General features: G+C 40.7%; 1 protein-coding gene across 7 annotated transcripts in view; it reads right to left on the bottom strand.

Annotated features, from left to right (window-relative positions):
- The window catches only part of si:ch211-220f16.2 (golgin subfamily B member 1), a 54,624-nt gene that overhangs the window by 7,509 nt on the left and 23,669 nt on the right, over positions 1–23,446 (bottom strand). For 2 of the 7 annotated variants that reach the window (XM_050041000.1, XM_050041015.1), the window contains exons 16-22: positions 23,197–23,320; positions 18,496–18,629; positions 18,229–18,276; positions 15,164–15,273; positions 12,077–12,245; positions 11,887–11,991; positions 122–11,737 (exon numbers count right to left, since the gene is read on the bottom strand). In XM_050041000.1, coding sequence (XP_049896957.1) covers positions 122–11,737; positions 11,887–11,991; positions 12,077–12,245; positions 15,164–15,273; positions 18,229–18,276; positions 18,496–18,629; positions 23,197–23,320 — 12,306 coding nt within the window. The remainder of the gene's footprint in view (positions 1–121; positions 11,738–11,886; positions 11,992–12,076; positions 12,246–15,163; positions 15,274–18,228; positions 18,277–18,495; positions 18,630–23,196; positions 23,321–23,446) is intronic. The other 5 variants (XM_050041022.1, XM_050041040.1, XM_050041029.1 and 2 more) reach the window with 4 other exon arrangements.

Below are 23,446 nucleotides of genomic sequence, written 5' to 3'. Positions count from 1 at the left end.
CCCTGATGTTATGTATTAAAAAATCTAACTAGACACTGCATGCTTTCCACAAAATGAAATCCAGCGGAGAGGAAGTGCAAGCAACAGCCAAACTCATATCACAGCTGAAGACTTGACTTACCAGCCCTTCTTTTTCATTCTGGAGAGCACTGACACCACTTTCTTTTGACTTTTCCACACTCACAGAGGTGACAGTCTCTGGGCTTGACCCTTGCCTAGACTCAACCGCTCTTTTGGCCCCAGCCAACTCATCCATCAGCCGGTCACGATCATTTTGGAGGCTGGCCATGGACCTGGAGAACGCAGACAGCTGTCTGCTGTACATATTATTCTCCAGGACGACCTGCTTCAGGTCCCTTTCCTTCTCTGACAAATCCTTTGACAGCTGATCCAACAGATTGCTCAGCTCTGTGTGTGAGTCTTTGCTCTCTAAAGCTTTTAATTTTTGAACAAGGATGTCCCTCTCTTTAGCAAACATCGCCAAGTCAGACATGGCATCCTGCAGACTGCGCTCAACCTTGTTCAAGGCTGCTTGAGTTTCTCTGAGTTCTTCATCATATCTGTTTCTCAGGATCTTGAAGTCTTCAATGAGCTGGTCTCGGTCATTCTGCAGAGCAGCCATGGCTTTGCACATGGATTCATTTTGAGCCCTCATGTCTTTGCTTTGTGTTTTGGCCTTTGATAGCTGTTGCTCTATTTCCAGTAGGTCTTTAGCCAGCTCTGCCACCCTTTGATCTGCTGTCTCCCGCTGGTTTCTCATCAGCTCCACCTCACGCTCGAAGGCGTCCAGCTCGTTGTTGTATTTGTCCTCAGCTTCAGCCAGCTTTTTGTCTGTTTCATTTTCCACTAGGTGCATTTTTTCCTTGAGCTCATCAGTAAGGATTTTCTGAGAAAGAAGTTTTTGCTGGAAGTCATTACATTCAGCTGCTTTGGCTGCCACAGCTTCCTGCAAATCGGTAATCACTTTGCCTTCATTTGTCACGGCTCTTTCCTTTTTCAGAGTTATTACATCAGCCTCCAGGGTTGAAACCTGAGCTTTGAGTTTAGACATCTCTGCTTTTAAAGTATTGCTCACCTCTTCTTCCTTTTGAAGTTCCAACTGGGACTCTCGGTATTGCTTTTCAGCTGCAGCCTTTTGGTTTTCTAGGTTTTTGATCACATCCTGCTGCTTCTTCAGCAGCACCTTCAACTGGTTGTCCTTCAGGAACAAAACCTGATTCAAATCCTCTCTGTAGCGAACCAGCTGTGCCCTGAGCATAGCGTTCTCTGAATTGAGATCATCCATTTGATGCAACAGTTTCCTTATTTCATGTTTAAGGCCTTTGGTGGCACCACCTTCCCCATCAGCAGAGCCCTCTTTACCCTTTATCCCTAACTGACTCTTTGCTTCAAGTATTCTGTATTCTGACATCAGTCGCTCCCGTTCACTCTGTAAAGACACCATTGAGCTCTTGAGTGATTCCATCATAGCAGCCATCTGCTCCTTTTCCTGGGCAGACCTGTTAACTGTAATTTGCAGACTTTTGACCTTTGCTTCAAGGCCTCTTAACTCTTTGTCAGCCTTTTCTCTCTGGTAGCGTGATGATGTCAACCTGTCCTCATACACTGCTACCTGGGTGCGGTAATTAGCCTGGAGTTGCTCTAGATATCCTGACATCTGCCCATCTCTACAGGACAGCAAAGATGAGATCTCAGCATCTTTGCCCTGGAGGAGTGTTTTCAGTTGCAGAGAAATTCCCTCCTGCTTCTCAAAGTCGGCTTGAACTTTGTCATTTTGAGACTGTAAAAGGAGCAGCTGAGCATCTAAGTCCGCATATATCTTCTCTATCTGCTGGAGATTTAGCTGCATTTGGGAAATCACATCCTCTTTGTCAGCAAGCTGTCGGGTCAGTGCGATTTTATCTTGTTCCATTCTTTCAGCGTGAGCACTGAGTTCTTTTACCTGCACAGTCATAAGCTCCATGGTCTCATTAAGTTCAGCATTGCTAGCGCTCATGACAAACAGCTGTCTCTGCTGTGCAGCAGCAGCGACAGAGTATTCATTAAGAGTCCTCTCCAGTCTTGACTTGGTCACTCGTAGTTCATTCACCTCTTTATCTTTCACTCTCATGTCTTCCAGGAATCGTTTGATCATAAAACCCTGTTCGAGGAGCTGATTATCCTTCTCATGTAATGTCTTTTGGTACAAATCATTCCAAAGTTTGGAAGCATCTGCACCTTGAGGAGTGGCAGATAAAGCAGACAGCTTTGCCTCATTAGTCTCAGCTGCTCTTCTTAGAGTATTTATCTGTAGATCTTGAGAGTCCAGGTGCTGCCTCAGTTCACTCACTTTTTGACTTTCTTTATCTTTAAGGGCCTTAAGATCATCTACCTGTTGCTGTAACATAAACTGATTCTCCATATAAGAATTGAATTGCCTCTCATCTATATTTTGGGGCGATTGTGGTTTCTCCATGACCTGATCCTCAGACTTTTTACTTTCCTGAGATATTTCCAGAGCCAGCTGGTCTCTTTCAGACTCAACAATAGAGATCTTTTCTGTGGCCTGCTGAAGGAGATTCTTGTGTGTTACCAGCTCAGCTTCAACTAGTTTACTTCTATCCTCTAAAACAGACATTTTCTCTGAGGTTTTCTTCAATTCTTTCTCTAAGTGTTCGCAGGTGGACCGCGAGGTCTTCAAAGAGCCCTCTAAATCTAAAATCAGTTCCTGGTATTTTATGCAGTTTTGCTGCAGCTGATTTATCTCCTGATGCTTTTCTTTCAGTAGCTCCTGCAGTTCTTTCTTCACATTCTTGGAGCCCTCACTGCCTCTCTGGACCGTCTTGAGCTTCTCCTCAAACTCTCTGACTAATTTGAGCTGCTCCTCCTCTTTTTCTTGACGAACTTGACAACTCATCTCTTTACTGGCTGTCAGCTGAGAGGACAGCTGCTTGTTTTGGGTTTGCAAATCAGAGACAGACTCAGTCAATTCGTCAATCCTTTCAGAGTTTTTGAGGATCACAGTTTCCAAATATTCATTTTCATTTTTCACTTTGTATGAAATTTCTTGAACATTTTCAAGCTCTTCCTGCAGAAGAGACTTATCATCCTCCAAGATTTTCACCTTCTCATTAAGGCTAATGGTTTCCTGGCTGTGTCTATTAATTATGTCTTTGAGCTCTTTAATGTCATCCACTTTCTTTCCCAACTGTAATTCATGATCATTCTGCATCTTCTGAATTCTTTCAGAAAGATTTTGCTTCTCCTTTTGTAACAAATTGTTGATTTCCAACTGAACACAGAGTTCTGTTTTCTGGGCCTCAATCTGGGCAGTTAGTGAATTATTCAAAAGGAGTGCTTCATCGAGTTTAAGCTGCATGTTATTTGTATAAATATTCGATTCTGAGTACTTCTCTTCCAACAAACGGCTAATGTCTTTATGCTTTTCTGTCAGTTGGGTATTTTCAACCTCCAATTCAGCAAGCTTCTCCTGGAGGTCCTCTGATGACCCTTTAAGTCTGGAAATCTCTGCCTCCAATTCTTGATCTTTATCAGTAAGCTCACACATTGCCATTTTGTGGTTTTCCTCAAGCTCAGTCAGCTCTTTCCTAATTTTCTGATTCTCTTCCTCCAGCTCCTCAATCTTTTGCTGTTTCTCTTTGGAAAATTGGTGCATCTTCTCTTTAATTCTTCTGTTTTCTTCATCCATCTCTCTTGCTTGTTTCTCCAGAATCTCCATCTCAGTCTCATGTTTGTGGATTTTTCTAAGGGCTTCCTGCCTATCTCTTTTAGCCCCCTCTAAAAGCTGTCTCATCTTATCCATTTCACTGCTAACATTTTCATAAGCTTGTAAAAGGGACTCATACTCTTGTTTCAGCTCAGCGTGCTTTGACTTCCACTTGGACAGCTCCTCTGTTTGAGAGTCTTTAAGAGATTCAAGCTGGCAGGAGAAAGCTTGTTTCTGCTGGGTGATGTTTTCTATGGTTAGTTTCAAGCTTTCACAGGCTGCTGATAGGTTGCAATTATCATTAGCGATGCCATCAACTTCATTGCTGAGTTTGTCTTTCTCCTTGTTCAGAGATGATACGGTGCTCTCCAGGTCCATATTTTGCTGCCTCAGCTTCAGCACTGATGATTCCAGAGTTAAGTATTCAGCTTCTTTAGCTTCATGTTTGGCTGACAGCTTTTCTACTTTGTCTTTGAGTGTTGCATTTTCCTTTAAGAGTTCTTTCCTAGAAACTAAAGCTGCTTGAAGTTTCCTGGTTAGGAGAGCAATTTTTCTTTGGTTGTCCTGATTATTCATTTTGGTGCCATCATCTTGAGATTTCTGAAGCTCATCAGCCTCTGTTCTCATGTTTTCAATGGTAGTTTCATGTATTTTAATTTGCTGCTGTAACTGCTGTTCAAGTGCAGCAATAAGGTCTTCCTTTTCTGAAATTTGAGCCTGAGAAACTAACAAGGCATCATCTCTCTCTTTTAGTTCCCTTTCAAAGTTTTCAGCGCATTTACAAGAAAGACAGATGGATTCTTTGTTAACATCTTTCTGTTTGATGCACATTTCAGGGTTTTGTTGATGTAGCTGCTCATTTACTTTCTCTTTAAGTTGCTTATTTAAAGTAGTTACCTCTTCACTGAGTTCATCGATTAATCTGAAAGCATTTTCTTTTTCTTGCTTCAACAAATCCAAATTCCTTTGTTTTTCAGTACAATGCCATTGTGCTTTTTCAAGCGCTTCAGTCAAAACACCTTTGTCATCACTGAGCTTCTGCTGGGTTTCTGCCAAAATCTTTTGGATAGTTGAAACTTCCAAGGATTTCTGTGAAGCTAAGGCAGCTGCTGTCTCAAGTTCCACTTTCATCTTATCATTTTTTTCCAAAAGAGCCTTGTTTTCTTCCATCAAATGTTGATATTTTTCTTTACTTGCATGCATGTGTTCCTCAGAGATGCTCAGCTGGGACTCCAAAACTCTGTTTTTATTAAATAAAGCTTGCTTCTCTTGTTGCATCTTTAGCTCAGCAACTTTAATTGTTTCCTGATATTTCTCAACCTGTTCTGTTTTTTCTTTTACTTCTGCATGGCTCTTCTTTAAGTCATTCTTTACCTCGTGAAGTGTTGATTTCAAATCTTTTGCTCTTTGCTCCATGACTACCAGAGCCTCATCTTTACTTGCCATCTCAAGAGACATGCTCTCAAATTTGGATTTAACATTTTCTAGCTCTGTCTGCAAGTTTAATAGAGAATGACACTGGCTTTCTTTCTCAGCCAGAGACATCTTCAAATCTTGTAGAGTTGTATCCCTCTCCTCCACAAGCTGTCTTAAAGTGTCCAGTTCATCTTGATCAGATACAGAGCTTTTACGAAGGTCCTCCAGTTCCCTGACTTTCTCGTCAAAGCGTAATTGGACGGCGTTTAGCTCGTTTGTCTGCTGACAGCGTTGTTCCAAGAGAGCCTTGTAGTCAACTTTCAGCTCAGAAAGTTCTTGAGTTAATTTCTTTTCACTTTCTTGAGCTTTCTTCAGTGTCTCTTTACGTGCCAGCAGGGCAGCCTGGGCCTTTTTCTGTAGCGTCGCCTTTTCAAGCTTCATCTGCGCAAGCTCATTGTCCAAATCAACAGCGGTAGCTGTGGAAGAAGATTTGTCCTTTAATTCATCTTTACATGTCTTGATTTCATTTTGAAGCTCTTCTAATTTCTGCGCCCAGAGGGTTCTTTCTCGCTCAAATGCTTCTTCTCCCTCAGCAGCACTGGACTGCAGCTGCTCCATAACAGAGCTTTTCTCAGTCAGTGTTTGCAAAGTTTCTGACAAACACACTTCTTTCTCATTGATTGAGACTTGCAAAATATGTTTTTCTGACTGTAATTGTTTGACAAGTCTTTCACTTTCTGTTTTGCGATCAAGGATCTCTCCTTCTTTCTCAAGAATTTTCTTTTCGAGAAGAGCAACAGTTTCTTCGTACATTTTTGCAGTGGCCTGAGCTTGATTAGTTACTTCCTGTAATTTATCCTGTAAAAGTGAAACCTCACTTTTACTATTTGCACTCTCTTCTTTTTGGTTTTCATACTGCTCAATTTTTTTCAACAAATCCTTTCTTACAACGAGAGCAGCTTGAAGCTTTTTCTTCATTGCATCTTTTTCTTTAGACACCTTGGCTAGTTCATTCTTCAGATCATCATTTTCTTTAATCAGCTGAAGTTTCTCTGAATTCTTGGTCTCAATTTCACTTTGAGAGCATGAAATACATTCCTCTAACTGCTGAGAAATTTCTTCAAGCCTCGTCATGGAGGTTTTGTGTTCTTCCGCCATGCTTTCTAACTGTGCTGTTAGTGATGCTTTTTCCTCACCCAGTTTCATTCTTTCATTTGAGGCAGATTCCATGACTTGAGCAATGGATGCATCCTTATCCCTTAACTGCTGACTAAGTCCAGCAAGTAATTCCTTCTGCTGACTTATCTGAATACTCATACAACTGATTTGGTCATCTTTTGCTTGTGACTCTCTGTATAAAGAAGAGTGTTTGACAGTAGCTTCTTTCTCTTTCTCTAACTCAGCACTGAGCTGAGTCTGTAGATGCTCTACCATCTCCTGCAACAAAGCTATTTGTTGACCCCTCTCTTCACTCCTCCTCTCGCTTTCATTAAGTGTAGTCTGTGTTTTTTGTAACTGTGTGATAGTTTTATCCAACTCATTTTTCAAAGCATCTACCTCAAACCGATGACTTTCTTGTAATTGTTTTATCATGTCCTGCAATGAGGTCTTTTCTTTCTTTCCAGTAGCTGATCTCTCAGATGGGGTTGGTGGTGAGACAAAGGAATCTTTGTCAGTGCCATTTTTTCTTCCTAGAAGTTTTTGTAACTCAAGTTCTGCAGCTTTTAAAGCCTGTTGCAAATCATAGTTGTCATTATCCTTTTTCTGGACAGATGCTAATACCTTCTGAAGTTGAATCCTTGCTGCTGATGCCTCCAACTCTTTCGTGCTCAGTTGATCAGACCCCTGCCTAATTGCAGAGGAAGCCTCTACTAGTTTCTCCTGCAAACTATCCAGGTCTCCTTTCAAAGCACTAACCTTAACATCTTTAGACTTCATTTCATTTTCAACACTTCTCAGTTGCTCTGCAAGTAAATTCTTATCCTGTTTTTCTCTATCCAGGACTAACAACCACTCTTTCTCAGAATCCTGCAGAATTTGCTCTATCTTTTGAATGTTTTCTTTTAATAGAGAAACCTCTTCATCTTTGGCACTAACCTTTGCTTGAAGGCCCTCCTTCTCCGACATCATTTTCTCCATTATTTCATTCATGCTGCTGGACTGCTGCTCCATTTGAACCTGCAGCTCCCCCTGCGATGCCCATATTTGATGATGCTTCCTTTCCAGCTCTTCCCTCTCTGCAAGATGTTTTCTAACTTCCTCTTGTAAATGTGTGTTTTCATTACTGAGCACAGAAAGAAGCTTCTGGTGCTCTTCCTTTGACAAACTAACCTCCTCATTTAGTCTCTTATTTTGCTGCTCTAGTTTCTGCATTTCTGAAACCAGCTGGGCTGTGTGTTTGGCCTGGGATGTGTACTGGCTGTTAATTGCGTGGAGAGCCATTTCTCTCTGTTCAAGGTTTTCTGTCAGTGCATCCATCTGTGCCACAACTTGAAGATGTTGTGATTTGAGTCTTTCTATTTCAACAGTAAGCAGTGACACGCTTGCTTGATGAGAAGCAAAAGCTTCGTCCTTTTCCTTTGAAAGACTGGAGTTGAGGTCCTCTGTCTTCTCAAGTTTGTGATGGAATGCAGACAATTCATTTCTCAGTGTTTCTATCATGGTCTTTGCCACCTGATGTTCATTATTGATGTCTTCCAATGACTTCTGAAGGTTGCACACTTCACCACTTCTTTTGGACAACTGCTGTCTCACATCTTGTAGCTCCTCTAAGTTAGCTGCATATTTCTCTTGTAGGTTGTTCAGGGCACCTTTTGTTTCCTCTGCTGACTTTTTGAGGTTTCCAGACTCAGTAGACAGTACCTGAATATGACTCTGTAGCTGTGACACCAACTCTGTGCTCTCCATGAACTGAGTTTTGAAGAGCAAAGCCTCATCTGCTCTTCTCTGAATATCCTGGAGAGACTTTGATTGGTCTGAAAGAGCTAACTCTTTTTCTTCCAAAGCCTTTTTCAAACATTCCACCTCAGATATCTGCACTTGGAGGGTGCTGTTGAGCTTTCTGACTGATTCTTCAAGGTGTGAAGTCTGTTCTTTTAAGCTCTCACACTCAGCCTCTTTGGCTTGTAGATTTGAATTGAGACTTTCAACAGCAGCTGAAGAATGATTTTGAAATTCAAGACTTGACTGTTCCTTTTTCTCTAAAGCATTTTTCAGCATGGATGACTCAGAAGAAAGACTGTTAACTTGCCCTCTGTGTTTACAGACAGAATCTTCAAGCTCTGAAATTTTTGCACTTAAACTATCATTGTCATTTGCTTTCTGTTTGAGCTGCATCTCCTGGTCAGTAATCCTGCCATTGAGTTGCTGGATTAAATTCTCCTGCTGTTTCAGAGACTCATCTTTTCCTTGCACAGTCAAATTAAGCCTCTCATTCTCTGAGACGGCAGTTTTAAGTTTGTTTTCCCCATCAGAGACTGCTGTTTGAAGGTGCGTGACCTCTTCTTGTGCTTTGGTCAGCTCTGTCACAGTTTTTTGAAGTTCAGATTTTATTCTTGTATTCTGCTCATTCAGTGCTTGAATGTTATCTTGAAAATCAGTGATCTCTGCTTTCCTCTGGTCCTCCTTCTGTGACAGCTGACAATGTTCTGCAGTGAGTTTTTGCACAGCGGACTTAAGGTTGGTAATTTCAACCTCCGTCTCTGCAGCGTTTTTGCTCATGGCACCAAGCTGAGTACTAAGTGAGATCACTGACTCATTCCGTTTATTCAGCTCCTCTTTGTGGTTTTGAAACTCGTTTGTTACTTCTTTCAATGTCTGTTCTTTTTGTTCTATCTGCTGTTTTGCCTCCAAGCACTCTTTTCTGAGTGACTCTATCTCACCCTGCATCTGTGATACGAGGGCTTTTTGTTGCACAACTTCTTCTTGGTAAAGGCTACACTCCTCTGCTCTCTGCTTAACCATTGTGTCTTTCTCCATTAGCCCTGACTTGAGGACGGATCCTTGTTCCTGAAGCATAGATACAGTATCCTGAAGTTGCAGGAGTTGGTTCTGCTGAGCTTCCAACTGTGAACTCTGCTGTGAGACTGTTTGTCCTTTCTCATTCAACAACGCGTTGAGTTGACTAACTTGCTTTTCGAAGCCGTCAACCTGCTCCTGTAGACTTTGAATTTGTTCTTCTCTCTCCCTTAACATTTTAAACAGATTAGTACATTCACTTGTTTTCTCAAGCAAACCTTCAGAAAGTGACTGCTTGCTTTCCTTGAGCATCTTTTTTAATTCATCTTCTGCGATAATGAGCTTCTCCTTTTCCTTCAACAGACTGTCAATCGTTCTCCGATTCTCTGAGATTTGAATTTCAAGGCCAGAATTGTGTTCTTGGAGTAAACTCCTCTCAGTGGTTAGTTCAGAAACTGATTGGCTGTTCTGTGTTAACTCCTCTTGCAGTCTCTGATTGTTTTCTGTTAGACTGCTAATCTTCATGCTAAAACTTGAGTTCTGTTCTTGAGTTGCTTTAAGCTTTCCATTAAGTTCAGACAGAACCTGCGTTTGCTGAGCAAGCTCCTTTTCTCTGGATCCAAAAGCAGCACGGAGTTGCTGGTGTTCCTCAGTCATTATCTTGATGTGGCTGTTTAAGCTAGCCAGCTCTGTTTGCCTCAGCTCTGCTTCAGACTCAAACTTTCTGGCATTTTCTTCCATGACACGGATTTGCTCACTGAGAGACGTAACAGTCTGGTTTGTATCATTCAATTCTTCTTTGTGTTTCTGACACAGTTGGGTCATATTTTTCAATATTTCTTCTCTCTCCTCAATTTGCTGGCATAGTTGTGAGTGTTCTTTACCAAGTGATTCAGCTTCTGCTTGTAGCTTGGATACAATATTTTTCTGGTGTGTCACTTCGTTCTGCAAACTGTGGTACTCTTTCTGCTTCTCTTTCAACATTGTATCCTTCTCCAGTAAGCCAGACTTGAGACTGCATTCCTGTTCTCGCAGCAGAGACAGCGTCTCCTGAAGTTGCGTTAGCTGTATTGTTTGGGCCTCTATCTGTGTTCGATGATCACTGACAGTCTGTTCTTTTTCTGCCATGTCATGCTGGAACTGGTCTACCTTAGAAGTCAAGCTTTGCACTTGTTCCTGCAGTTGTGTCACCTTCTCCTCCCTCTCTCGTAGTAACTGGCTGAGATTACTACATTCATTTGTTTTTGTCAGTAAAATCTCTGAGTTTGAATGAGTGCTTTGCTCAAGAACTTTGTTTAACTCATTAGTTTGAAGAGTCAAATTCTCTTTATCTCTTTGGAGCCCTTCAATGATGTTGTTGTTTTGTGAATGCTGCTTTTCCAATATGGACATTTTGGCTTGCAAGGAATCTTTTTCAAATGTAACTTCTGCAATAGTTCTTGCGCTTTTAGTTGCTTCCAGTTCAAGTCTCTCTTTCTCTTTTGTGAGGCAATCTACTTGATTCTCAAGACTGTGGTTGAGTTCAAGAGCAGATGTAACCTTTTTACTAAGTTTATCAACATTCTGCTTCTGTAGCTCAAGTTCCTCTGTCAGCTCTTTGTGTTTTTCTTGCAGCTGTTTTTTCTCTGTCTTCATGCTTTTTAATAGATTCTTGAGTTTGGAGATATTTTCAGATTTACTTTGAAGTTCACTGCTTAATTTCTCATTTTCTGAATGCCTGACTTGCAATTCAGTGTTGAATTTCTGCCTCTCGTCTTTGGCCTGTTTATCAGTTGCCTTAAGTTGGTTTTCCAGTGATGCTATGGTTTCCAGTTTCTCTTGTATCTCCTTTTTGATGTGCTCCTCACTCCGTACTTGCTCTTCTAATTGTTTGGACAATGTCCGCCTTTCATTACTGTGTTTTTCCACCTGTGCCAAGAGTTTGTTCTGTTCATCCTTGAATGATTTTAGTTGTTTTTCATACAGCTGTTCTTTATCACTGAGCTGTTGCTGTAGCTGCTCATTGCTGGTATTTTTGTCCTTGAGCTGTAAAAGAAGTTCTTCTGACTCCTGCAGCTTTTGGGTGGATAACATCAGCTGTTCCTTTAGTGAAGTGACATGTGTTTCACATTCGGAAAGATGATTATGATGGCTCATAATCTGTTTCTGAATCTCCCCCCGCAGGTCCTGAATGGTTTTCTTGTCCTCTTCAGCCTGCTTTATCAGATGTTCCAACTCAGCCCCTTTAGACTCTCTTTCCTCTTTGGTTTTGACCAACTCCATCTCTGTATCCTTGAGTTTCTCGACCAGCTCTGTGATCTTCCTATCCAGGGCTTGCTGGTCTGAAGTCTGGGAGTCTCTGATAATCTTGGCCTCCCGCTCTGCCTTACTCAGTGCATTTTCTACATGAACCAGGTTCTCTTCTTTGAGTTTAATCTCGTGCTTCAGTACTGTGACCTGCTCTGCATACTCCGCCATGTTACCAGATAGGTTTGAAATCTCCTCTTCCTTTTCCAACAGTACATCTTTAAGTCTATCAATTTCCCGCTCGCAGCTTTGAAGGTCATGGATGAGTTGGGCTCGTTCTTCCAGGTGGGCAGAATTTAATTTGTCCAGCTCCTCGTTTGTCTGATCCAGCTCAGTTTGTAAAGTTTCTATGGTGACTTCCTGCTTTTGTGCCTGAAAATGAAGAGAGAAAAATGATGAAGCATCGAGTGAGGCAGCAGAAGTTTTATCACCAGTGCAAAGCTGTATAGGACTACCGTGCAATGGATTAAGAAAAAATAAAATTAAATAAAGAATGATGTTCAGATTAATAAAAATCACACCTTGTCCTTCAGCACATTCAGCTTCTGTGTGAGGTCAACAACTTCTGATTTCAACTCAGCGCACTGTTTCTCTGAGCCGCTAAATTTCTTGGAAACATTCTCAAGCTGCAAAAAAAGAAACAACAAAATGAACTATTGCTAAATATGGAAGTGTGATAAACAGAAACAAACAAACAAAAGTGTGTCTTACAGTGTGTTCAGTCTGAAGGAGCTTATCAGACACCTCTTTGTACTGAATTTCTTTTTCACTCAGGGATTCTCTGAGGCTGCTGATGAGCTCAAGTTTCTCAGACGTCTTGGCCAATGTATTCTCCTTTTCAATGAGTGAGCTTTCCAGGCATTCTTGTGTGTTACTCAACCTAAAAACACAATCATAACTGTCAAAACAATCTCAGTTAAAACATGTACCATTTGAAATATACCAATATTAAATATATCTATATTAAATACTAGGATGTATGCAACAATGCCAGGAAAAGAAAAACACATATCAGGCAGACGATACCACTCACAGGCACAATGAGGATTTGTCAGTTACAGAGATATTGTTCATGTCCTGTTTGTGTCTTTGGCACAGGTTTTGTCACAGTTAAATTATCCACAGTACTAAATGTTAAAGACAAAACTTAAGGAAATGTTAAATACAGCCCAGAATAAACAATGATATATCTTCTCAAGTGCCTTGTAGTGTACCTTCTCTATTATTTTAAATAATGAATGTGCTCTCATTTCAGGGTGCATGTTTGTCATTTAAACTTTCCCCCCTCACCTATGGTGTTGAACATGTGATCATGTGATAATAGCTCTACTGTTCTACATTTATACTAAGTGATCTGTAGGTTTATAATGCTCTAATCTGATTGTCACCAGTAGGATAAATAGGAGCTACTCAAAAGTAAATTTAAGGGTGTGTTGAAACAGAAGTACATGAAACAAATAGTCTCTCCTCTTCCTACTGCTTCTAATGGCTTTTGCAAGAATCTCCTGCGGTGCTGGCAGCAACAACCAGTCAGAGCTGAGGAGTCTCTAATGCAGCTGTCAGTCATGTCAACCGCTCTATGGACTGCAGGCAGCATTGATCAAATATAAATCAAGATTGTGTTACTGCATTGCCCATTTCTCACCTCAGATGTTTTCAGAAACATATTTTAGTAGGGGTGGGGGGAAAAACAGTTCTACAATACATCGCGATGCGGACATGGACGATTCAGCATCAATTCACAAATGTCAATAAACGTTTATGTAAATGTTTGTTCATATCATGATGTTGATAGAACAAAAGAGGCAGAACTCAACTGTGAAGTCAGTGTAGCACCTGGACAGTCTACAACACGGACAAGCTAGGGTTAACTTGTACTAATTCATCTTCACAAAAGACAGCGGTTGTAAGCCTAATTTAATGACTAAATAATAACATTTGAACACATGAAGTATACTGTGAATACTTAATTAGACTACGCCATCACCCAGAGACTAACATTAACGAGAGGAGCAGCGATCAACTTGTATACTGGCTGACCAACCAAATTAAAACACCTCTGTGGTGAAGAAAATAACTCTCTGCTAAGTCTGTTTTACCTTAAATACCCTGTGCCTGGCCTGCCCAGTGTCTTGGCTTTTTCGGGCGCTAACAGAGTGAGAGGCTGCTTGCAGCTCCTCTACTGGCATAATATAAACAACAGCACAGCGGCTGACGCAGAGCACTCTGCTTCCCCCTCATGCTATTCTTATTCATACAGGAGACTTCAAGGTGCTTTCAAATTAATTTACTCAGTCATCAATGCAGTAACTTGGAGAGTATATTATTGAATAGAACATGAACTTCATACTGCTTCAGGGCAAATATTACAGTAGGCTATGCAAACACTGGACTCTACTCAGGCGTGTGTATATCCCATATATATGTGTATCCCACAATGGACAAGCGTGAGCATCCGTAGATGGACACAATCCGACTGGCACCCCCTGATTCAAAAGTGAGGGTATGAAGGTAGGTTGGAGGGGAAAGGGACCTGGACAAAATAATTTGTTTATTCAATTATGGATCACCAAAAATACAGTCTGCTATCTTTAAAAAAAGAGAGAAAAATAAATCATGTGTTGAAATCAAACATTTTGATGCGATGTGATGCATCCATAATCGTTTTATTATGGAATCGTGACCCTCTGAATCGTAATTGAATTGAATCTTGAGGTCCCTGGAGTTTCCCATCCCCATATTTTAGTGTATTGTTTAGCTGTAAAACGAGAAAGTTGGTCTGGCTGGTGGGTGGTGCTTTAACTATATCCAACATGGCAGCCAGATTACAAATGTTCTCATCTTACAGCTGCACAGTACACGAAAACATCTGAAGTGAGAAATAGACAATGCAGTAACACAATCTTGATTCATATTCGATCAGCGCTACCTAGTTTGACAGTTTAACAGCAGTTCACAGGCAGTGATTAACATGATTGACAGCTGCGTTAGAGACTTCTCAGCTCTGATTTGCGGTTTTCGTTTACATGCAGTCAGGCCATTAGAAGCACTACAAGGCAATCAAGACGGCAGAGGAATATGTTTTTTTCACAGTTTATTTGTCTCATTTAGTGCTGTGTGAATATAGTGACAGTTTCAGCAAATATGAAAAAAAGTTATTTTTTAATAAAGTTCCCTCCACATATTGTGAAGATTGATTTAATTTTGTAGTTTTCGTTATTCATTTATTGATTGATATTATTGTTTTTTACAAAATTCATAGAAGGTTTGATTTCACTTGATGAATCTGACCAATCAGGATACATTCTGTGGACTTGTTTGAGCCTAAGGCAAAAGAGCACGTGATTTGAATTAGTGTTTGACAGTTACAGGACAAGAAGGGACCTTGACTTTTGCCAGATGGTGTTCTTACTGGAAGTTTTTGTTGACTTATTTTTGCATTTTGTATTTTCTGCTGTTTGGTGTAACGAAGCCATACCAGAGACTATTTCTGAAAAGTGGATCAATTTTGTAGGAGAAGGAGCACAAACTCAAAATGTTTCTTTGAAATCGCCCTGACATTGAAACTTAGTCTCTAAACTATTAAAGGAAGCTACCGTTAAGTTTTTAACAATGTTTATTTAATTGCTAAACAAATGCTTTCTAGAAACCAGGAACTGAGGGTGGATACTACAAGTTGAAAATAATTTCGTTATTAGAAATGAATAGGCAGCTTTCATAAACAATCTTTCACTCTGCATCCTGCTATATTTCAGTGTGATAAGAGGTAGCTATTTCTGTTGTGAATGAATAGCTTACCCTTTGAGCTGTTCATTGAGACTGCTAACAAGCAGCTGATGCTTCTCTGCATCTCTGCTCTGTTGACTTCGGACGCTGGCAAGTTGGCTCTGTAGTTTGTCTGACTCATTCTGTGATGGCGGAAAAAGAAAGATCAATGTGTAAAGATTAAATACAGAGCACTGGATAAAAAAGTCACTGCACACGGATATGGATGACAGCAGACTTGCTGGAGAACAACATCAAAGGACACTTGTAATTAACAGTCACTGTTATTATTATAGTCACCATCAGAATCTTTGATATTATCAAATTATTTCCCCCATTAACATGGTATTAAAGAACTGTCCTATATTCACCACTTTTGACAGTTACAAATAGGGGTGTATGGATCCATTGATCTGGATCGATATATCGATTCGATGATCAACAATCCAATATCATGGATGCAAAGTGAAAACATCCATCAATATCATCGTCTTAAGGATACGGCACTATTTTAAAGTCTGTGTCATTGTCGAACAACAGCAGGCAGTTGGCAAGCAGCTGAGAGAAAGATGATCAGGATAACGCTATTTACTTGGGAAAAAAATCAGCAGTGTGGACATATTTTGGATTCTAGAGAAAATACAGGTCAACAGACAGAGCACATGCTGTATGTAAACAATGCGGTTATGAGATAGAACACGACATATCTGCCTGGACAGGCATCACACTCTGCTAACCTCCTGCAGCAACAATAGCTGCTCTGTTTCAACAACGTTAGCTGAAAAACGTGCATGCAGGCTGAAATTCTACCCTGCTGTTCTGTCGGGAGACACGGTGACTTAAACCAACGGTGAGTAAGAAAAGGTATAATTAATACATGGAATTTGTTAAGGTATGAGTTAGGGCTGAAACAATTCCTCGAGTAACTCGAATAATTCGATTACTAAAAAGCCTTGAGGCAAATTTGCTTCGTTAAATTCAGTACAACTATACAGCGCACTGAGTTTCTCATAAATGTTTATGTCTGTTAGACAACCCGCTTACATTACTTCTGCTGTAGAGCTATAAATTAATCGTCAATAATCTGTCTGACGTGTTATAATGAAGGTTGAAATATCATTGCCATGATGTTTTGCAGGTAGGGCTACATGTGATGAATTAGTGGCACGGGCGCTATTAATAGCCACAGCTGTGCATAATGGTCGCACGTAATGACAGCTGTTCTGTCGGAGAACCACGTTGGTGCGAGACAGTCTGTAAAACTGCACTTCTTCTCTGCCGTATTTTTAACTGACAGATCTAATGAGTGGTGGAGCGGGCACAGATATCGATGTGCAAACTGATTGAAGGATGTTTCTGCATCAATTTGTGTCTCACTGTGTGAGAGTAAACAAAGCTTGTGCATGTGCGCCCAGCTCCACAATGACTGAGATATAAGTGCACATGAGGCTTTATGAATCCATAAGCTCCATAAGTTTAATATCCAGGCATAAAGGAACTTTCATATTCAATACTTTATCAAGCAGCCAGCGGGTCAGATCAAGCAGCCAGTGGGTCAGTAAGCGGGCTAACAGTGGTCCTGAGTGGAGTGTCCATAATTATGGCAACAATGACATTGAGTGACAGACCTGCCATTATGTGACATTCTCCTCTTGATTTAATATTTCTCCAATATGTCTCGTTAAACTCTTTCCACAGAAATACGGGACAAACTGCATCCCGTACTGAATCAGTAAGGGACAGTACATTTTATTTTTCAATATGGGACGAGGGGCAACTCTGTCGTTTAATGCCTTGGCGTGGCGCTGGCGTCAGTCACATCACTTATCCTCAGTTTTACTATCCTTACTTTTATCCAGACTTCCACAGGAAAAGAGTTTGCTGCATTCCAGAGTTTTTCCTGGGGAAAAGAGCTTGTAACTTTTATGAACACTACCGCGCCACTCGGTCAATTAATTAACTTCACTACTGAAAAGCTATTTGACTCAGAAAGTAGTGACGTCACCACCACACTAGTGAGAATGCTGTTAAATTCGTAAGGTCGCACCTTGTAGTGAGCTATTTCCTAACACTGATTATTTTTGACAGTATGAGAAATAGCGGCGTAGTGCGAGTGCGTATGAAATCGGTCATTTGCGTGACTGGTTGACAGCTCTGACTTACAAAAAAGGAAACAAATTTGTCGCTCATTTCTCTCTTTTCAGAGACCTTTCTAATTTTCTCTTTTATATATTACTATTGTCCTTAAATAAAGCTAAAGTAATTTCATGAAAACACGCAGTATTTCTTATCCGATTACTTGATTAATCGCCAGAATATTCGATAGAATACTCGATTACTAAAAGAATCGATACCTGCAGCCCTAGTATGAGTAGAGAAAATCTTCACTAGCTGCTAGGCTAAGTGCTTAAGCTAATGATGGGTGATGAGCAAAAAACAACTGCTTTGTCTCTGAACCTGAACAGTTACTATTGAGCCTAATTTTTTACTTTCGTTAAATGATCTTGTTGTTAATCCATGTTTTATGGCTGTTGGGAGAAGTTTGGCTTCAAGTTTTAGGAAAAAGATAATGGCTTGGGTTAAAAAGAAAATATTTCTTCCAGAAAGGTTAACTTATCCCATGTGCTGTTTTATGTGTGTTAGTGGAGTCAATTTAAAGAAAACTTTAGTGCACTTATGCAGTTACAATTATTTAAACTATTTATGTGTTGTTTTGATTTTTAATGGCCAAAAGCAAAAAAGAAAGGGGTGGCAGCTTGTGTGATCATGATATAATCTCACATCAATTGCAGGCTCCTGAATCAATATTTTATCAAAATTGTATCCTGGCAGACTTTGTGATATCGGCAAATATCGTATCATTGTCCAAAGAATCGATATTATATCGGATTGTGCTCAAACTAGTGATTTACACCCATAGTTGCAAAGTGAGTCTGAGAAGTGTGATTTTACGATACCCAGTGAGTCTGTGCCAGTACACTTACTTAAAAACAGTTTAAGAACAGAACGTGTCTGAGATTAAATAAGCACACCACACCATTAGCCATCACCGCCAGAGGGGCTCTCCAGCGCACACATACATGAGAGGCCAAACACACCTGAGAGACCCAAAATGGCTGCTCTTCTTCATCTACATCAAACGTCACCTGTGTTAGAAGGGTTTGTTACAAAATCCTAGTATTCGGGGGCGGAAACATGCAATTCACTCATCGTTTCCTCCGTAACTCATTAGTAAGTAAGTAATGACTACAAGTTACATTTCACAGGGTAAGACAATAATGAACAGGTCAAATACTGGTTTGACTTAGTCCTGGGGCATTGACATAGTATGGGATGTTGGGTGGGGTTATGAACAGTCAGGTTACCTGCAATGCCTCTATGCGGGCCTGCAGCTGCAGTCGATCCTCCAGATCCTGACAGCGTTCCTCTAGGCTCAGTATCTGCTCCTGCAGTTGGTTCCTCTCCAGCTCCAGCTCCTCTACAACAGACCGCAATCCATCTGAAATCATCAGCAAAAACGACAGGTATAAGGGATGTGACATGAACAAATAAAAGATAGTTACAAATAAAGGCCATTGAAAGGAGGTGGATTTGACTTCAACAAGACAAATTCAGCAGTAGAATAGCAAAGTTGTGTCACCGAGTCTCTCTATTTACAGAAATACTGTTTTCATTCACTTAGTAATTCTGTTGTTTTTTTCATTTGCTGATAGGTAACCATCAATGAGACTTCCAGAATAGATGTTTCAGATTAAAAGCCTGCAAGTGGCTCAAAGGGGATAACTATTTGAAAGTTTACTGTATTGTAGGGCTGTCACATTTTATTCAAAAGCTGAACTATCAGTGAAGGATGGAAAAAAAATTATAAATAATGTCTGTCTGAATTCAAAACTCACAGTACATAAACTTAACAGGCCATGCCTCACTCAAGAAAGGGCATTCATAAGAAAATTAGGCTATTGTTGTTTTGTTTTTAAAAGGTATGCTACGCAGGTATTGTCCCTTACTCCTTGTAAACAGTATCACCGACAAAACTGAAATCGAAAAACAACCCCAGATTCCATCTTACAATATCCATCCATTTTCATCCGCTTATAAAGGGCCGGGTCACGGGGGCAGCAGGCTGGGCAAAGTACTCCAGACACCCTTATCCCCAGCAACGCTTTCTAGCTCCTCCCAGTTCACCCCGAGGCGTTCCCAGGCCAGATGAGATATGTAATCCCTCCAATGTGTTCTGGGTCTGCCCCGGGGCCTCCTACCAGTTGGACAGGCCCAGAGCATCTCTAATGGAAGGCGTCCGAGAGGCATCCTGATCAGGTGCCCAACCACCTCAACTGGCCCCTTTTGATGCAAAGGAGCAGCAGCTCTACTCTAAGCTCCCTCCGGTTGTCTGTGCTCCTCTACCTATCTGTAAGGCTGAGCCCAGACACAACTCGGAGGAAACTCATTTCAGCCGCTTGCATCGGCGATCTCATTCTTTCAGTCACTAATCAGAGTTCATGACCATAGGTGAGGCTTGGGATGTAGATGGACCAGTAAATAGAAAGCTTTGCCTTCTGGTTCAGCCCTCTTTTCACCTCGACCACCTGCATCACTGCAGATGCCGGGCCAAACCACCTATTCATCTCACACTCCATTCTACCCTCATTTGTAAACAAGATCCTGAGATACTTGAACTCCTTCCCTTGAGGTATTAATTCTCTCTCTTTCACTATATATATTTTTTTTCTGGTGCAGTGTCCTTGACTTTTGTAACAACATCCAAGATACCTGCTGCTTAAGGTCTGGCACCTGGTCATTAGCTTTTTATAAAGTCCCGACTTAACCTGCCTGCTGTGCCCAGGGATGTTCCCAACAAAACAAAATAAGAAGAAAATAAGAAAATACAAGCAAAGGACAGAATCTCTGCAGATAAATACACAGCCACACACTTCTGTGTGAGTCTATACGTGCTTTTTGTAAAGAATGTCATGCATAGTATATTTTTAACACAAACCAAATTACGAGTATTGCCTCATGGCAGTATGCCTTTGCGAACCTGCCAAGTTGCAGTTACAGTTTACATCTATGTCTGTGAAAAGATGGATGCTCCACATACATCCTCCCCCTCTGCAGCACAGAAAATCTATACAATTAGCACAGTTTCAAGGAGGGCACCCAGGATTAATAATCACCAATTCAGTATTTGATCAAATGTCTCCCCTTCTGTTTCTAAAATATGTGTAAGTGTATAAGTGTTTTTGCAGAATATTATGATGTCACAGTAAAGTTGACCATTGACCTTTTGGATATAGAATAACATCACTTTATCATTATATCCTATTAGACATATGAGTGGAATTTTGTCATATTTAGCATAGGAATTTCTGATTTATGGCCAAAAACATGTTTTGTGAGGTCACAGTGACAATTCTAATAATTTCATCCATGAGTCTAAAGTAGATGTTTGGGCCAAATTTGAAGAAGGCCCTCCAGGCCTGCTTGACATATCACATTCACAAAATGTGACAGATGCAAGGTCAGAGTGACCCTGGCCTTTGACCACCAAAAGTAATCAATTCATCCTTGAGTCCAAGTCCAAGTTTGTGCCAAATTTGAAGAAATTACCTCAAGGTGTTATTGAGATACTGCGTTGACAAGAATGCGACAAACAAGGTCACAATGACCTTAACCTTTGACCACCAAAATCTAATCAGTTCATACTTGAGTCCAAGTGGACTTTTGTGCCAAATGTGAAGGAATACTCTCAAGAGACCCTTGTCCACCGCAGGAACTTTTCTCATTTACCCGGGATTTTGAAAAGCCTCTGCGCATTTCCACCAAAATTACCCGGGGAAAAAACTTTCCCTCAACCCCAAATTTTCCCAAGAAAAAGTACCTAGTAGGCGGGTAGGACTTTTCAGATTACCCGGAATTCTTGAGGGGCAGGGCTGGTTGCTGAAGAAAGCTGGTTGGTGGAATGCACACTTGCAGCATTCCGCACTTTCTAGCATGGACAGCCGCTGCAAACTTTATTTAATTTCTACAAGCTTCACTTTGTTTGTGTTTTGATGAAACCTGGTACTAAATCATCAAAGACCGTAGTATTGATAAGCGCCAATGGTATCGGTTCTTTTGTACCGGCGCTGAACTACTCCACATCCACACACACACATACATACACCGACGTGACACGGTAACTGGTGAACAGCCAAGCGGCCGCGGTGGAAACAAAGTGAAGATAACTCCAAAATGACTTGAGTTGACGGCTTACTGTAAGTGACATTAACCCTCTGCGAGTAAGAAGCCAATAATTTATCAATACATGTGTTCACCAAGCATGAACATTTAAACATGTAGACAGCCATATTCAATATGCTCCACAGTCTCTCATCCAGCGACACGAATGTTATGTCTTACACAAGGACAGCACGCTAGTTCATCTGATAGCGAATTGTTACTAATAAGCTCAAATGACAGCTGTCTGTATGTAGACTAACTTAGTTCGACACTTATCATCAACTACTTTTAAACTTAGCTGCTGGCTGAGACAAACAGCCCCAACTCTCTCTACAAGCGCTAATGTTACCATATTACCAGCCAATAAGCTTGCGGAGCTGAAGATAGGGCACATGCCAAATCATCTACGTCATCACGCTAATTTGAATACATTTTCCGGAACTTTGAGGTGCAGTAGAAACCACACAGATTACCAGGAATTCTTTTACCCAGGTAAATAAATTCCTGGTAATAAAAGTTCCTGGAAATGTTGGTGGAAAAGGGGCTATGGGGTTCCTGAGATATTGCATTCCCGAGAAGGGGACGGGCAACCCAAAAACACAGTGCCTTAGGCCAAGGCTATTGCCGTCGTGGAGGCATAAAAACTGCAGGGGCAAGGCTGTTTGCTTAAGTTTAAAAATGCAACTGCCTAAGGTTACCATAACAACAAATTTAAAGCTGTCTGTAAGCTTGGTGCTCAAGTGAAGCAATGAAGGCACCACAAATTAACGGAACTATGCCCCTTCTACAACATAATTTATGATTTAGCTATGCAGGTTTGCATTAATTCTAACAAATTATGTGTCGTTTTCATGTGTTGGGACTTTTCTTTTTAAAAGTGTGACAGTCCTACTGTATAGGTACAGATGGGGAAAAAAGAAGTAAAAATCTATAGGATAGGACAATCAGTGGGAAGGTACGATCACAGGGTCAAAGTCTGTCTTTTAAGCATGAGCTATTTGAAAGTATATTGATTGGCATATGCATTCATTAACAGACGAGTTGTGAAATGCAATTCCAGGGTCCCATGTTTTGCCAAAACAACCAAAAAGTACATCAGTCAGTTGTTTTTTTTTATAACACAACTCACAAGTTATAATTTCCTTTTTTTATTTTTTATCTCTATTTATTTTTACAGATAACTGCTGATGGGTTTTTTTGCCTTTATGACAAGCAGCATCTTAAAAGACAACAAGACGGGATAAGAGGAAATAAAGAAAAAACAAGCAGAACATGCAAACAATGAAAAAAAAAAAAAAAAACTTACCACAGATGGGGAGCATCTTGCCACCTACAGTAATATGATCTCACAAAATTCAGTGCATTCAGTGAACTAAACCCAACAAACACTAGCCAGCTCAACCAGCATGCACATGTCCAAAGAAAATACTGTAAGCTGATGAAAATGCAAACCAATGAATGAGTGTCTCAGTCTCAGGGTATTATCAACTGTCCCAGAGGATTTTTTTTTTTTTGATAAATGTGAGATGATCTTAAATTTAGCTTGCTACAATGTCACTCATCAGATTAATCCACTAGTAGAAATGAAAGCAAGCTGAACCAAGTTAATCCCAATAGTATGTTATACACAATGACCCAAAATAACCCAGGTCTTACACTCACAGTATTTGCCGGTTAGATGAAAAACGAGGAGAAATAAAAACAACAGCCACAATCCAGTGCTCAATAAAAATATGTTTTGAGTGTTATGGTGAATACAACAAAATAGCAACCCAAAGAGAATTTCCCAAAGTAATGTGCAGATGAACGTGTGCATGCCAGTGTAAACTGTCTAGCGAGTCTCACACCTGTATCAGGAGTACTGTACTCTGGCCACCAACCTCCCATATTCTCTCCCTCCATCGGGGTTGTGCTCTCAGAGGCGCTCCGTGGGTTCTGGAATGAGGTCTGCCCATCAAATTCAAAGTCCTCCTGCAAGCGGGATATACTTAATTGAAGCAGGGTAGTGATAAGTTATAAAACATCTATTCTGCAATTACAGGCTTAACCACCTCCTTATCCAGCTCTGTGTTTAATGCATCAGACCTTAAATCTCAA

This window comes from Epinephelus moara, chromosome 1, assembly GCF_006386435.1.
Source record: "Epinephelus moara isolate mb chromosome 1, YSFRI_EMoa_1.0, whole genome shotgun sequence".
NCBI classification, from domain to species: Eukaryota; Metazoa; Chordata; class Actinopteri; order Perciformes; family Serranidae; genus Epinephelus; species Epinephelus moara.
This window is presented reverse-complemented; position numbering and strand designations above follow the sequence as displayed.